The 11579-nt window shown below is 48.2% G+C and overlaps 1 protein-coding gene across 1 annotated transcript; it reads left to right on the forward strand.

Moving 5' to 3' along the window:
* The first annotated feature begins 209 nt into the window (after positions 1-209).
* MGST1 (microsomal glutathione S-transferase 1) lies at positions 210-11314 on the forward strand. Its single transcript, XM_053405856.1, has 4 exons — positions 210-441; positions 6681-6829; positions 7361-7455; positions 8730-11314. The coding sequence occupies exons 2-4, from the start codon at positions 6704-6706 to the stop codon at positions 8977-8979; spliced, it is 471 nt and encodes a 156-aa protein (XP_053261831.1). The 5' UTR covers positions 210-441; positions 6681-6703; the 3' UTR covers positions 8980-11314.
* The last annotated feature ends 265 nt before the right edge of the window (positions 11315-11579 follow it).

Consider the following 11579-nt stretch of genomic DNA (forward strand, 5'->3'; position numbering starts at 1 on the left):
TACGCAGGCCCTCTGCACACATTCAAAGGCACCCGACGAGCATTTCTGCATTCTGGTTAGTTTCACCACATTTTGGTTCAAGGACTGCGGCGGTGTGGGGAGTGCAATCGAAGCACGAGGCCTTGGGCAGTAGGGAGGCAGGGGAAAGCAGAGCAAAGGCTAATGAGCACATTGCAAGGGACTGTGCGTGTGAGTTATAAAAAGCTGTACAACAGCCAAGTGGGAGGGCCAGGGAAGGAGCTTGTTGGGGCTGGAGGGTGTGTGAGGCAATCTGCAGAGCACGAGAAGCTGGGAGACTCCATTAGGGGAGGGTTGAGGGAGGAGAGTGAAGTGGGCAGAAAAGGCAGGGAGCTGTGTCTGTTGGAGAGAGATTAAAACAGCAGCAGGAGAGTCTTGCTTCCCCAAAACGGTGGTGTTGTGTGGATCCAGAAAAAGACAAAGGTGCGTTGGCTTTAACGCTTTGCAGAGCGTTTTCCCTTGCAGTAAAAGCTTTTTGCAGGAACAACAACAACGAAAGAGGACAGTGTGCGTGGCTGGGCTTTCGCTTTCTGTGTTTTGCTTGTGCAACTTCTGACAAAGGCTTTCTGGTTCACAGACCAGTGTGGGAAGTTGGAGGTGGGGAGACTGAAGTTGCAACCGGATAGATAGACGGGTAGAGAGACAGACATATGCTTGCCTAGGAGTAAGTCCCACAGAACTCACTGTGGCCTTCTCCTGAGCTGATGTCTGTAGCATTTGACAGGGCAGGTGCAATACATACCGGAAATGTTCAGGCCCTTTTGGGATCTTGGAATGAAATCTAAAATCATCTCATTGGCCTCACCGCCTACATTTTCTACATTGCCAAACTTAGCATGCTCACTCTCTCTCGAGGAAAATATCACCTTATGGTTTGCTAGACCAAGAAGCAGGGGAGAGGTTGGTGAGCGAGAGAGCATGTGAATAGGTGCTAGTGGAGCCACTAAAGCATTTCTAGGTCTCCAGTTGCACAATTTATTTCTGGGCTTTCCTAATTTATTTAGTTAATGCAGTTGCCCATCTTAACTTCCCAGTTTTTGAAGAGTGTTGTTATTATTATAGATTTATTATTTTAAGTATGGGATTTACCTGAAGCTAGAGGAACACAGGCCCTGGTTTTACTGAGAAGGCAAACCACTATGTGAGAGGGAAAATGCCAGACTGCAAGTCACATGACTGAATGCTCCGTGATACAGATATATATATAATCCCTGCACATACAAAATCAGCAGGGAGAATGTGGCTTGCTAGTGCAGGCGAGTTTTTAATTCTTGGGTGGAGGAGCCTTTAGTCATGTGAACTTCCTCTTGCCTCACTGACACAGGTTTTCCACCAATGAAAATTAGCCTTCTTGAACAAGAGGAGCCGCTGCTCCTCTGTGTTTCCCTGTGGGGTTCTAGAAAGCAAAGATTCAAGCAGGTAATTTCTTCAGCATCTGCAGGCATTTATTTATTTTCTGCTCTGATTTTCTATCTGCAAGGGGGAACTGCAACATAATGTTGCAGCGTGGTGTACACCTCCTCAATGTTCCAGCAAGTTGGACATGTACTCCTCCAGGATATTGTACCCTGCTCTCGCCCTGCTTTTCATCCTCCTCACCCCTACCAAAAATCTCAGCATCCTGTAGTCACTGTGCATGTTCCTTCCTGGGGCTGTTTTTACCTTCCATTCCATGTTAGGGTTGCCTCCTTCCATCACATGTTTTGTAAACCTTGGTTTTCCCCAAGGCTGCAGACATGTCCCTAGTCTGCCTGCCTGGTGCCATGTTGGCTACAAAGAGTAGAAGCTGATCTATCAGGGCAAGTGGACCACAGCCTCCCCAGCTCCCACCTGCCTGCCTTGTTACTTACAGCCAGCCCAGGGGCTGTCGGATTCCTGTTCCTTAATGCCTGTAAAACTTGGAATAGAGTTCTAGAATCAGTTGGCTCTGCCTGTCAGTGGCTCTGGCTCCCCCTACTGTCAGCCTCCCTGTCTTTCACCCTACCAGCCTCTATGGGCCCCAGCCATCCCTAGCTACCTAAGTGATGACACTCACATATGTACATTGGAAACAGAGGGGCTAATTTTATCAACTGCCAAATGTTTCTGGTTCTTCAAGTTCCTTTACTAAACTTTCCCTCTTGGCACTGATAAGATAAGACAGGTTCTCCCACTTGAAATGTCCGTAGACCAGGTAGTGGGTGTTGTTTTTTATTTAAAAAATGTGGATATATTCAAGATGCCTGCCATTGGTTATTAAAATATAATAATCCACATCTCTGCATAGTAGCAAATGATTGACTTATGAAGTGCTTAAGGACTCATTACTTTCTTTCAAAACGAATTGCTTTGAACAGCAAATGCAGTTAATCTTTTTTGTGTCTATTTCAGATATATTTGCAGGAGGGGGAGGGGGGGAGAAGGAGAAATCTCTCCACTTTTTGATGCGAGTAGGATTGAGTGAATTGCACTTATTTTTATAAGCACACTTCAATCAAGCCCAACTAAATGCAAATTATTTGGCCTATCCTCCCCCGTGCCTCACTTCTTCTGGAACTGCTGCCAGTGCAACTCCCCTGCAGTTGCTTGGAGAAACTGGCAGATAAAAAAGTTTTTTGCTAGTCTGAAAGGCTGCCTCGGCCCCTGTGGCCATTAGTGAATGAACAGGTGCATTTGCAAGGATGTGCTATGCAAGTAACTGCACAGAAGCACATTCCTATGCAGGCAAATACAGCGTGTGGGGATGCAGTGGCAAACTGCCCTGGTTTCTCACTGTTTTGCAATGCACACTAGCATATAGCATAGTCATTGCAATCTTGGGCACAGACATTGACCTCTCACCTTGTTGCTGGTGCAACATTATCCCAGGAGGTGTGATCTCTCCAAAGCATTCCTGCCAAAAACCTGCAACACAAAGGTTACTCCCCACGCCCACGCCAGTGGCTCAGTTGTTCACCTCAAAGTTCATTCTTCTTCTGCTTTGCTGTTGCTATGTGGTAAAACCTGTTGTTTTAAGTTCTCCCTCAAGGATCAATCTAAGTTGGGTTTTGATTACCAGAGCTCCAAGCAGTTTGTTCCTGCCTGCACTCTTCCCTCCCTTCCAAACATCCATTTCTCACCTTACAGAAAGGGGAGAGGAGGAGGAGCAGGGAAGTCTAAACGTGAGAGTATATTGTGTATTGGAATGTTTATTTCAGGGATGGGAAACATCAGACCCTGCCAGGGACTGAACAAAGTCCTTCAAGGAGTAGTGTAGTGGCAAATCCAGAAATGCAGGGTCCCTTTATGAGAGTCGCTGCTGCGCTGCTTTTAAGGTAAAGGTCCGGCGGGAAGGTAAATGGCATTTCCGTGTGCTGCTCTGGTTCGCCAGAAGCAGCTTAGTCATGCTGGCCACATGACCCGGAAGCTGTACGCCGGCTCCCTCGGCCAATAAAGCGAGATGAGCGCCGTAACCCCAGAGTCGGTCATGACTGGACCTAATGGTCAGGGGTCCCTTTAACTTTAAAGGTAAAGGTAAAGGACCCCTGGCAGTTAAGTCCGGTTGCGAACGACTCTGGGGTTGTGGTGCTCATCTCGCTTTACAGACCGAGGGAGCCAGCATTTGTCCACAGACAGTTTTTCTGGTTCAGGTTTGCCAGCATGACTAAGCCACTTCTGGCGCAATGGAACACCGAAACCAGAGCAGTGCATGGAAATGCCGTTTACCTTCCCGTCGGAGCGGTACCTATTTATCTACTTGCACTTTTGGCGTGCTTTCAAACTGCTAGGTTGGCAGGAGCAAGGACCAAGCAACAGGAGCTCACCCCGTCATGGGGATTCGAACCACCGACCTTTTGATCGGCTAGCCCAAGGTTCAGTGGTTTAGACCACAATGCCACCAGCGCTGCTTTTAAGATTACATTATTGGCATCCACCTGTCGCTGGAGACAGTGGAGGAGTGCGTCTTTTGGGGTGAAGTCAAACTGAAGTCAAACTTTTGGGAGGTTGCAGCATCTGCAGTTCTTCATAGTGCTCTGCCCATTACTTCATCTGCTTGTTGTTGTCTGTGATGATCTCTCCAGAAAAGGTTTTCAGTGGCACAGTTTTCCTGACTGTTGGTCCAAAGGCTTTTGCAACTGTTCTGCGAGTATTGCCACTGTCAGCAACGAGTTGGATGCTATAGACACAGCTTTAGGCAGTAGTCATTGGCACATCGTCTGGCAATCCACTGGGCATCGCTCCTCGCCTTTCTCAGTGTAGCAAGTGTCTTTTCACAGAGTGCACACTTGTAGCTCACAAGAGCCTTGCGCTATGTGACAATAGCAGGCTCCATGTCCTTTAGGTAAAGGTAAAGGGACCCCTGACCATTAGTCCAGTCATGGCCGACTCTGGGGTTGCGCTGCTCATCTCGCTTTATTGGCTGAGGGAGCCTGCGTACAGCTTCTGTGTCCTTTATGCCAGCCTCAAACCAGTCTAGGATCTGCTGCTGAAGAAGGACATAGCTGTTAGAAACATGCCCGAGAAGGCCGCCAACTTCCCAAGTCTTCGGGGTGTCTCTCCGGTAGTCCTCTATGGCCGTAAATCTCCCATCTCCCTCAGTCTAGAGAGACCGGTAATAAGCGACCCCTCTCTCCTCAGAAGAGCACGCTAGTCTTCTGGCTTATCATAGCAGAAGAAAGACTCAATCAGTAGTTCTAAACCACTTTATTTACAGTCTTATAATACAGAGACTCCATCAGTACATCTGTGCTCTTTGAACACCAGTACAGAACTGCATCACATACAGAAGTGAAACTAACTTCCAAAAGTACTCAGACTTCCTGTCTCACGTTCTCTCAGACACTCACATAATGTATACAAAACATAGTACAATAGTACCACTCGCTGGAACAGCTCGGATAGATAATAATCCTAACAATAGCTGTGTTGTAGGTCGCCTCTTTGGTGTAGTTCCACCTTGCTTTGACACTAGCTCTGGGGCAGTTCAGTAGAGCTTGTTCAATGGAATGAGAGAAGTATTCACACGGCTGAGGTATGACTCTTGGTTAGAGTGTGGTGCTGATGATGCTAAGGTTGCAGGTTCGATCCCCAATATGGGGCAGCTGCATATTCCTGCATTGCAGAGGGTTGGACAAGATGAACCTTTCAACACTACAATTCTATGACTCTTCTGGCAGTGTAGATTTTAGAGCTGGGCAATATATTGATAAATTGCCTGGTGTTCAGATTGTAATACCAGTTTCAGACTATTTGAGCTGGCAATACATTGCGCCAGCTCGAATTGCCTTCAGACAGCAACGGCGCAGGCAGGCAGGTAGACAGAACCTAAGAAGGTTCTGGGCGAGCACTTTCTTGGGCCCCATCTGCTTGCCTGTGCCTTTGAGGAAGCTCCCTGCTCCTCCAGCTTGCTCAAACTGGAGCAGTACGGGGCTCACTCAGGTGAGGGGCTGGAGGCTTCCCACCCCCCAGCTGAGCAGTTCTTCTAAGCCTCAGTGCCCCTTCCGGCTTGCATGACAGCTGGAGAGGTATCGGGGCTTGCTCACTGTAGCGCTGAGCAATGTATCTGGGCTGCTTCATCCTCCCCTAAGGCAAGGAAGCAGCAGCAACTGAGATACATTCCAGACACTGTGCTACATCAGCATATCGTGGTATTTAGCTGCTGATATATCACGATGCTGAAAACCAGATACCACCCAGCTGTAGCTGATTGGAGACCACACTTTCTGCTTTGGGCTATGGACCCTCTTTGCCTAGAGATGTATCTTGCTCACCACCAGGGAGTGATCGGTGTCACAGTCCACTCCCGTGTGACAAAAACACACATAATAATAATAATAATAGTAATAATAATAATTTTTATTTATACCCTGCCCTCCCCAGCCAAGACCAGGCTCAGGGCGGCTAACACCAGGAATAAAAAATTAAAATACAACTTAAAAACAAGATTAAAATACAACATTAAAATACAGCCTCATTTTAGTAGAAACTCAAATAAAAAACTTTTGGGGGGATGAAAACGTCAAATCTTCACCAAGGCCAACTATCCAGACTGGTTCTACGTGGGCGAGAAAAAAGCCAGGGAAGTCCCCAAATAGGAGTTCCATCACAGAAGGAGAAAGGAAAAAAGAAAGAGGGGGAGGGGATCAAGTTGATTCCAAGCCAAAGGCCAGGCGGAACAACTCTGTCTTACAGGCCCTGTGGAAAGAAATCAGATCCTGCAGGGCCCTGGTCTTATGAGACAGAGCATTCAGTGCCGATTGCCTGATAAATTGTGGTATATAAATTATTTTAACAAGATAAAATGACCTCACTTGCTGCAAACTACAGTCCTGCTTAGTTTGGGCACTCTCCTTATTCAGTAAAAGTAGAAGGGCTATAGCTCAGCGGTAGAGCATCTCCTCTGCACGTAGAAGGTCCCAGGTACCATCTGTCTCTAGGTAGGGCTGGAAAAGGACTCCTGCTTGAAGCCCTGGAGATTTGCTGCCAGTGTGGAGAGTATTGAGCTAGCTGGACCAATGATGCGATGGCTTACTGCTTGTTCCTATTCTGCTGAGCGAGGCCCTGGATTTCTGCCTGCAAGCCCTACCTTGTCGACACCCACCCCATAGTTGTACCCTCGCGCTTCGTTTCACATGTCGGGAATGCTGATGTCACATCATGAATGTAATGTTAAATAACATTCTCGCTCTCAATTTCCATCCCAGGTCTCCAGAGGATACAGGCCAAAATGACTAAACTTAATGAAATAGTAGACGTGGACGTGCTGAGGGCCTACACTTTTTATGCGGTCATTATCATCCTAAAAATGATGCTGTTGAGCCCTCTAACAGGATACTTAAGATTGAAGAAGCAGGTGAGAAAATATATGTGTTTGGAAACGGAAAGCCCAATGGTGGCGGAAACCCACTAATGTGATCGGAGAGGAAGATGGTCTGTTGCTCTCTGCAGAGGGACAGGATCCAGAACTGTTTCTTGGAAACTGGCTGATATTCTGCACACAGAGCTCTCAAAATCTTTATTTATGGTTCATTCACACCATACATTTAAAGCAGTGGTTTTTCAACCCTGGGGTGCCATGAATGATGGTCAGGGGGGCCGCGGGCAAAACTGACCTCTGTCCCTTTTTCCTTCCTTCCTTCTTATAATGCCCCCTTGCGTCTCTGCCTCCCAAAGGCTTGCACAGCTATTTGTTGCAGCAGCCCTGGGTACAAGCTCCTCAGGCAACTGGTGCCTTTGGGGCTGGCCAGGGGGTGCTTCTCAAATGCCTCTTTTTGGAGCAGGGGGGCGCAGCTCAGAGATCACCCTAGTTTTGTAGTTGTAAGTTGTTTTAAATGTTGCGGGACCTAACAACAATAATGCATTTATTCCTCATGCCCTCGAATAGGCATTCGCCAACCCTGAAGATGTGGCTGCATTGGGTAAAGGAGAGGCTGGAAAAAAGGCTCTCAGGACTGATCCGGATGTGGAGCGCGTGCGAAGGTAGCCGAGGGGACTTTTACGAAAACAAGATTATTTTATTGGTTTTACTTGAAAGCTTTCTATCCTGCTCTTCAGAAGAAGGAAAAAGTTGCATGAAGTAACAATTTACATATGTTGAAGATGTAGCGTGCATTGTATCCGTTGTGGGTATTCTGTATCCATCAGTGCAGGGATTTACACTTGCTCCACAGAACCTCTCCCTGTGTACCCCTTAAATCTATTCTGGGGCTCCCAAAGCAGATTTTGGGAAGATGCAGAAAGGGGAGCGGCAAAGTTCTACTGCAAATCCTTGCACTCAAAAAATGGGTGTGATGGCCTGGGAGTCTGATTCAGAGGCTGAACCAGAGGAATCCCAGCCTGCACAGGAGTCCCTGCGTCCAGGGCCGGCTGAGCTGGGGCAGGGCCTTGAATCGGAAGCGCCTGCACCTGTGCTGGGTCCTCAGGAGCAGACACCAAATGGATCCACTCTGGCTCCGGAGGTGATTGAGGACCCATTGCCTATAGGCCTGTCAGGGGAAGGTAAGCCTCCCCCTGGGTCCAGTAACCCTTCAGCCTCTCCTGAGCTGCAGAGGCTCAGGGCAGAGGCGGAGGGAACTGGGTTCTCTCAGGAAGAGTGCTCACCTTAAGGCCAGGAGGGTCACCTGTGGGCCGGGACCGCCCCTGGTCTCAGAGAAGATAAAGGCCAGTCAGCCCGGTCCCAGGTTGCGGGAGCCACGTCGCTGGAAACCTGCTTCTGCCAGCACCCAGTCCTGTTCTTCTGGAGTTCCTGACCCCGCCCGGCTTCTTGCTTTGGATCCCGCTTCGCCCTGTGTGGACTGTCTCTAGACCCGTGACCCAGGACCGGACTCTGACCACGCCTGACGGTAACCTCCCCCCCCCCCGGGACCAGCACAGTTTGCTCCCGCAACCTGGGACCAGGCTGACTGGCCTTTATCTTCTCTGAGGCCAGGGGCGGTCCCGGCCCACAGGTGACCCGCCTCTCCTGGCCTTCTGTTTCAGCCTCTGAATCAGACTCCCAGGCCATCACAATGGGTGCATTTGGTGATTGGTTTATGTTGAGGTACCCAACATGCTGCCCTCCAGATGTTGTTGAGCTACAGCTTCCATCAGCTGAAGGCAGCCTGACCAGTGATCAGGGATGATGACTGTTGTGGATCAGAAACATCTGGACGGTGCTATGTTGGCTACACATCATCTACGGAGTTGCTTTGATTGGTAGCAAACAGCCAGAAGAGCTCCTTTAACGCTGACTCATACTTTCCTTCTTTCCCCAGACTCCATCTCAATGACCTTGAGAACATCATTCCATACCTCTTCATTGCATTCTTCTATTCTTTCACGGGCGTTTCTGAAACCACAGCCTTGATTCACTACAGACTATTTACTGCGGCTCGACTCTTCCACAGCATTGCCTACCTGGTGCCCCTTCCGCAGCCCTGCAGGGGTCTGGGTTTTGGGGTTGGCTTGTTTGTGACCTTTTCAATGGTATTCCAGCTTCTGTGGAATGGCCTGAATCTGTTATAGAACAGAAGCCTGCCCTTGTTACCACCATAATGGCCATTCTATGGTAGTTTTCAGATTTTTGCCTTTGGGGCATCTTTTCCACTTCTGCCTAGGGACAACCCCCGCCCTCCCTGCCCAGCCACCGCAACCTGCCTGCTACAGAACTCCCCAATGCATGACAGAGCATCCCAGGGCATATTCTAGGGCAGGGTTGGGGAACTTGTGATCCACCTGACATTGTTGGACCACAATTCCCATCATCCATGACCACTGTCCTGTCCTGGCATGGACTCATGGGAGTTTGAGTCTACTGGAGGACAGGAGGTTATTCCCCACCCCACCCTTCCTCAGTTAATGTGAGAACAAAACCATACGCTTTCCTGCAGATGCACATTACAGGGGAAGATTCATAAGTCTTCCAGGGAAATGTGCTTGCTCTTCTGGTTTACATGGAGAAGGTCTGATGTTCAACCCCTGGCATACAAAGGATAAAAGCAGAAAACACTTAATGGGGAAGGATCTTTGCCTGAAACCCTACACATTTAAAAGGCTGTAGAATATTAGAGGAACGTTTTCGCCTGGTGCCCATGTAATGAAGACACCAGGCGAGCCTCCCTGGGAAGAGCATTCCACTAATGGGGAGCCACTGCAGAAAAGGCCCTTTCTTGTTTGCCACCATCTGGGCCTCTTATGGAGGAGGCACACTGAGAAGGGCCAAAGATGATGATCTCAGGGCTTGGGTCAGTTCATATTAGGCGATGTGGTCCCCCATGTACATTGTCTAGCAGTGGCTGCCCAAGGTCTTGCAGGAGTCTTTTCTAGCTAGTTGGAGATGCCAGGGATTGAACCCAAGACTTTCTGCATGCAGGCAGGTACTCTACCACTGAACCACACACCCCTCTCTAACAAAGCTCAGACCATTGCCTCGTCAGCTGTACGACCATTGCTTTAGTTCACCAATTTTTATGTGTATGGGGTCATAAGGTAGGTGAGCTCACATGTAAATGTAAAAACCTGCATTTACTTTGGAATATCAGAAGCTAGGAACCGAAAGGAAGAATATCTTGCATTGTTATGTCCTGCTTCTGAATGTCTAGATGACTTTGGTTGGCCAATGTTGGAACAGAAACAGGGGATGGATGGATACTTGGTCTGGTCCAGCAAGGCCATATTTAAGTTTGTTCACACAGTTGAGTTGTCCCAGTCATGGGCATACTTTTGTGGTGGTCTTGTTCCTCCAGCTCCAGATTCCCCAGAAATTAATTCAGTGTACGTTTTGAACTACATCTCCCATCAGCAAGTGTAGCCAACGGTCAAGGGTGATGGGAGCTGTCGCCCAAAGCATTTAGAGGACACCAGGCATGGTGAAGAGGGGAAGATTTAGGGACTACCAGGAGCCAACGGCCACACTGTAAGTCCTCCATGAATCGTAGGACAGCTCACCATGATACGATGAAGGCCCTGCTCAGGTCTGCTACAAAATAATGACAGAATATTCATGTTTTCCTACTTGCAAATCATTTTATGTTTTCAGTTGTCCACACTTCTGCTTGTCCCATACAGTACTTTCTTGGCATGGTTGCGAGAGGTTTTTTGTTTGGCCTGCTTCTTTCCCCGGGAAAACCCACTGTTTACCACTGCAAACCAATTGATATTTGCTCCGGTTCAGCAGTAAACAGAGAGTTTCTCCTGGGGGGAAGCAGCAGGTCAAATAGGACTGTGGATGAGCCTTAAATGCAGTGCCTCTGCAACAAATGTACAAATGTGAAGCATGATATGTAAAATTAGATGTAGCAGCAGAGGAGAAACAATTCGGCACTTGTTACACACAGTAACAGGTCTTGAGATTTGGAAGCAACAATGGATCTGGATACCAGTTGCTGGAAACCACAGGGGAAAGGCTCTTGTGTTCAGATCCTGCTTCCAGGTTTCCCACAAGCGTTTGGTTGGCTTCTATGAGAACAGGAGGCTGCCCTGAATGGGCCATTGGCCTGATCCAGCAGGTTCTTCTTATGTTCTTTGCTTGCGGATCTTATTGGGCAAACAGGGTTCCTGATGGATACAACACATGCCCTCCACCCCATGCTCCACATCACTCCTTCGCTACAACCATCTAGCAGAGCTCAAGCCCACGTTTGTCGAGCGCATTATGCCCAAGCTGATGAATGCACATCAAACCCATTTTATAAGTTCCGTCTGTGTAGATCTATGCCTTGAGGTCATCACAAAAGGTTGTCCTAGTGGTTATAAATTGGTAAAAAGAATTTGCCTGTTCAGCTGCCCATTTTGAGAGGTTTGACTCAAGTCATCATTCCTTGAACACCAGTCAGCATTCTGGGCAATGTTGTCAACATACCGTATTTTTCGCTCTATAAGACGCACCAGACCACAAGACGCACCTAGTTTTTGGAGGAGGAAAACAAGAAAAAAAATATTCTGAATCTCAGAAGCCAGAACAGCAAGAGGGATCGCTGCACAGCGAAAGCAGCAATCCCTCTTGCTGTTCTGGCTTCTGGGATAGCTGCGCAGCCTGCATTCGCTCCATAAGACGCACACACATTTCCCTTTACTTTTTAGGAGGGGAAAAAGTGAGTCTTATAGAGCAAAAAATATGGTAATAT

Source organism: Podarcis raffonei, chromosome 10 (genome assembly GCF_027172205.1).
Source record: "Podarcis raffonei isolate rPodRaf1 chromosome 10, rPodRaf1.pri, whole genome shotgun sequence".
Lineage (NCBI taxonomy): Eukaryota > Metazoa > Chordata > Lepidosauria > Squamata > Lacertidae > Podarcis > Podarcis raffonei.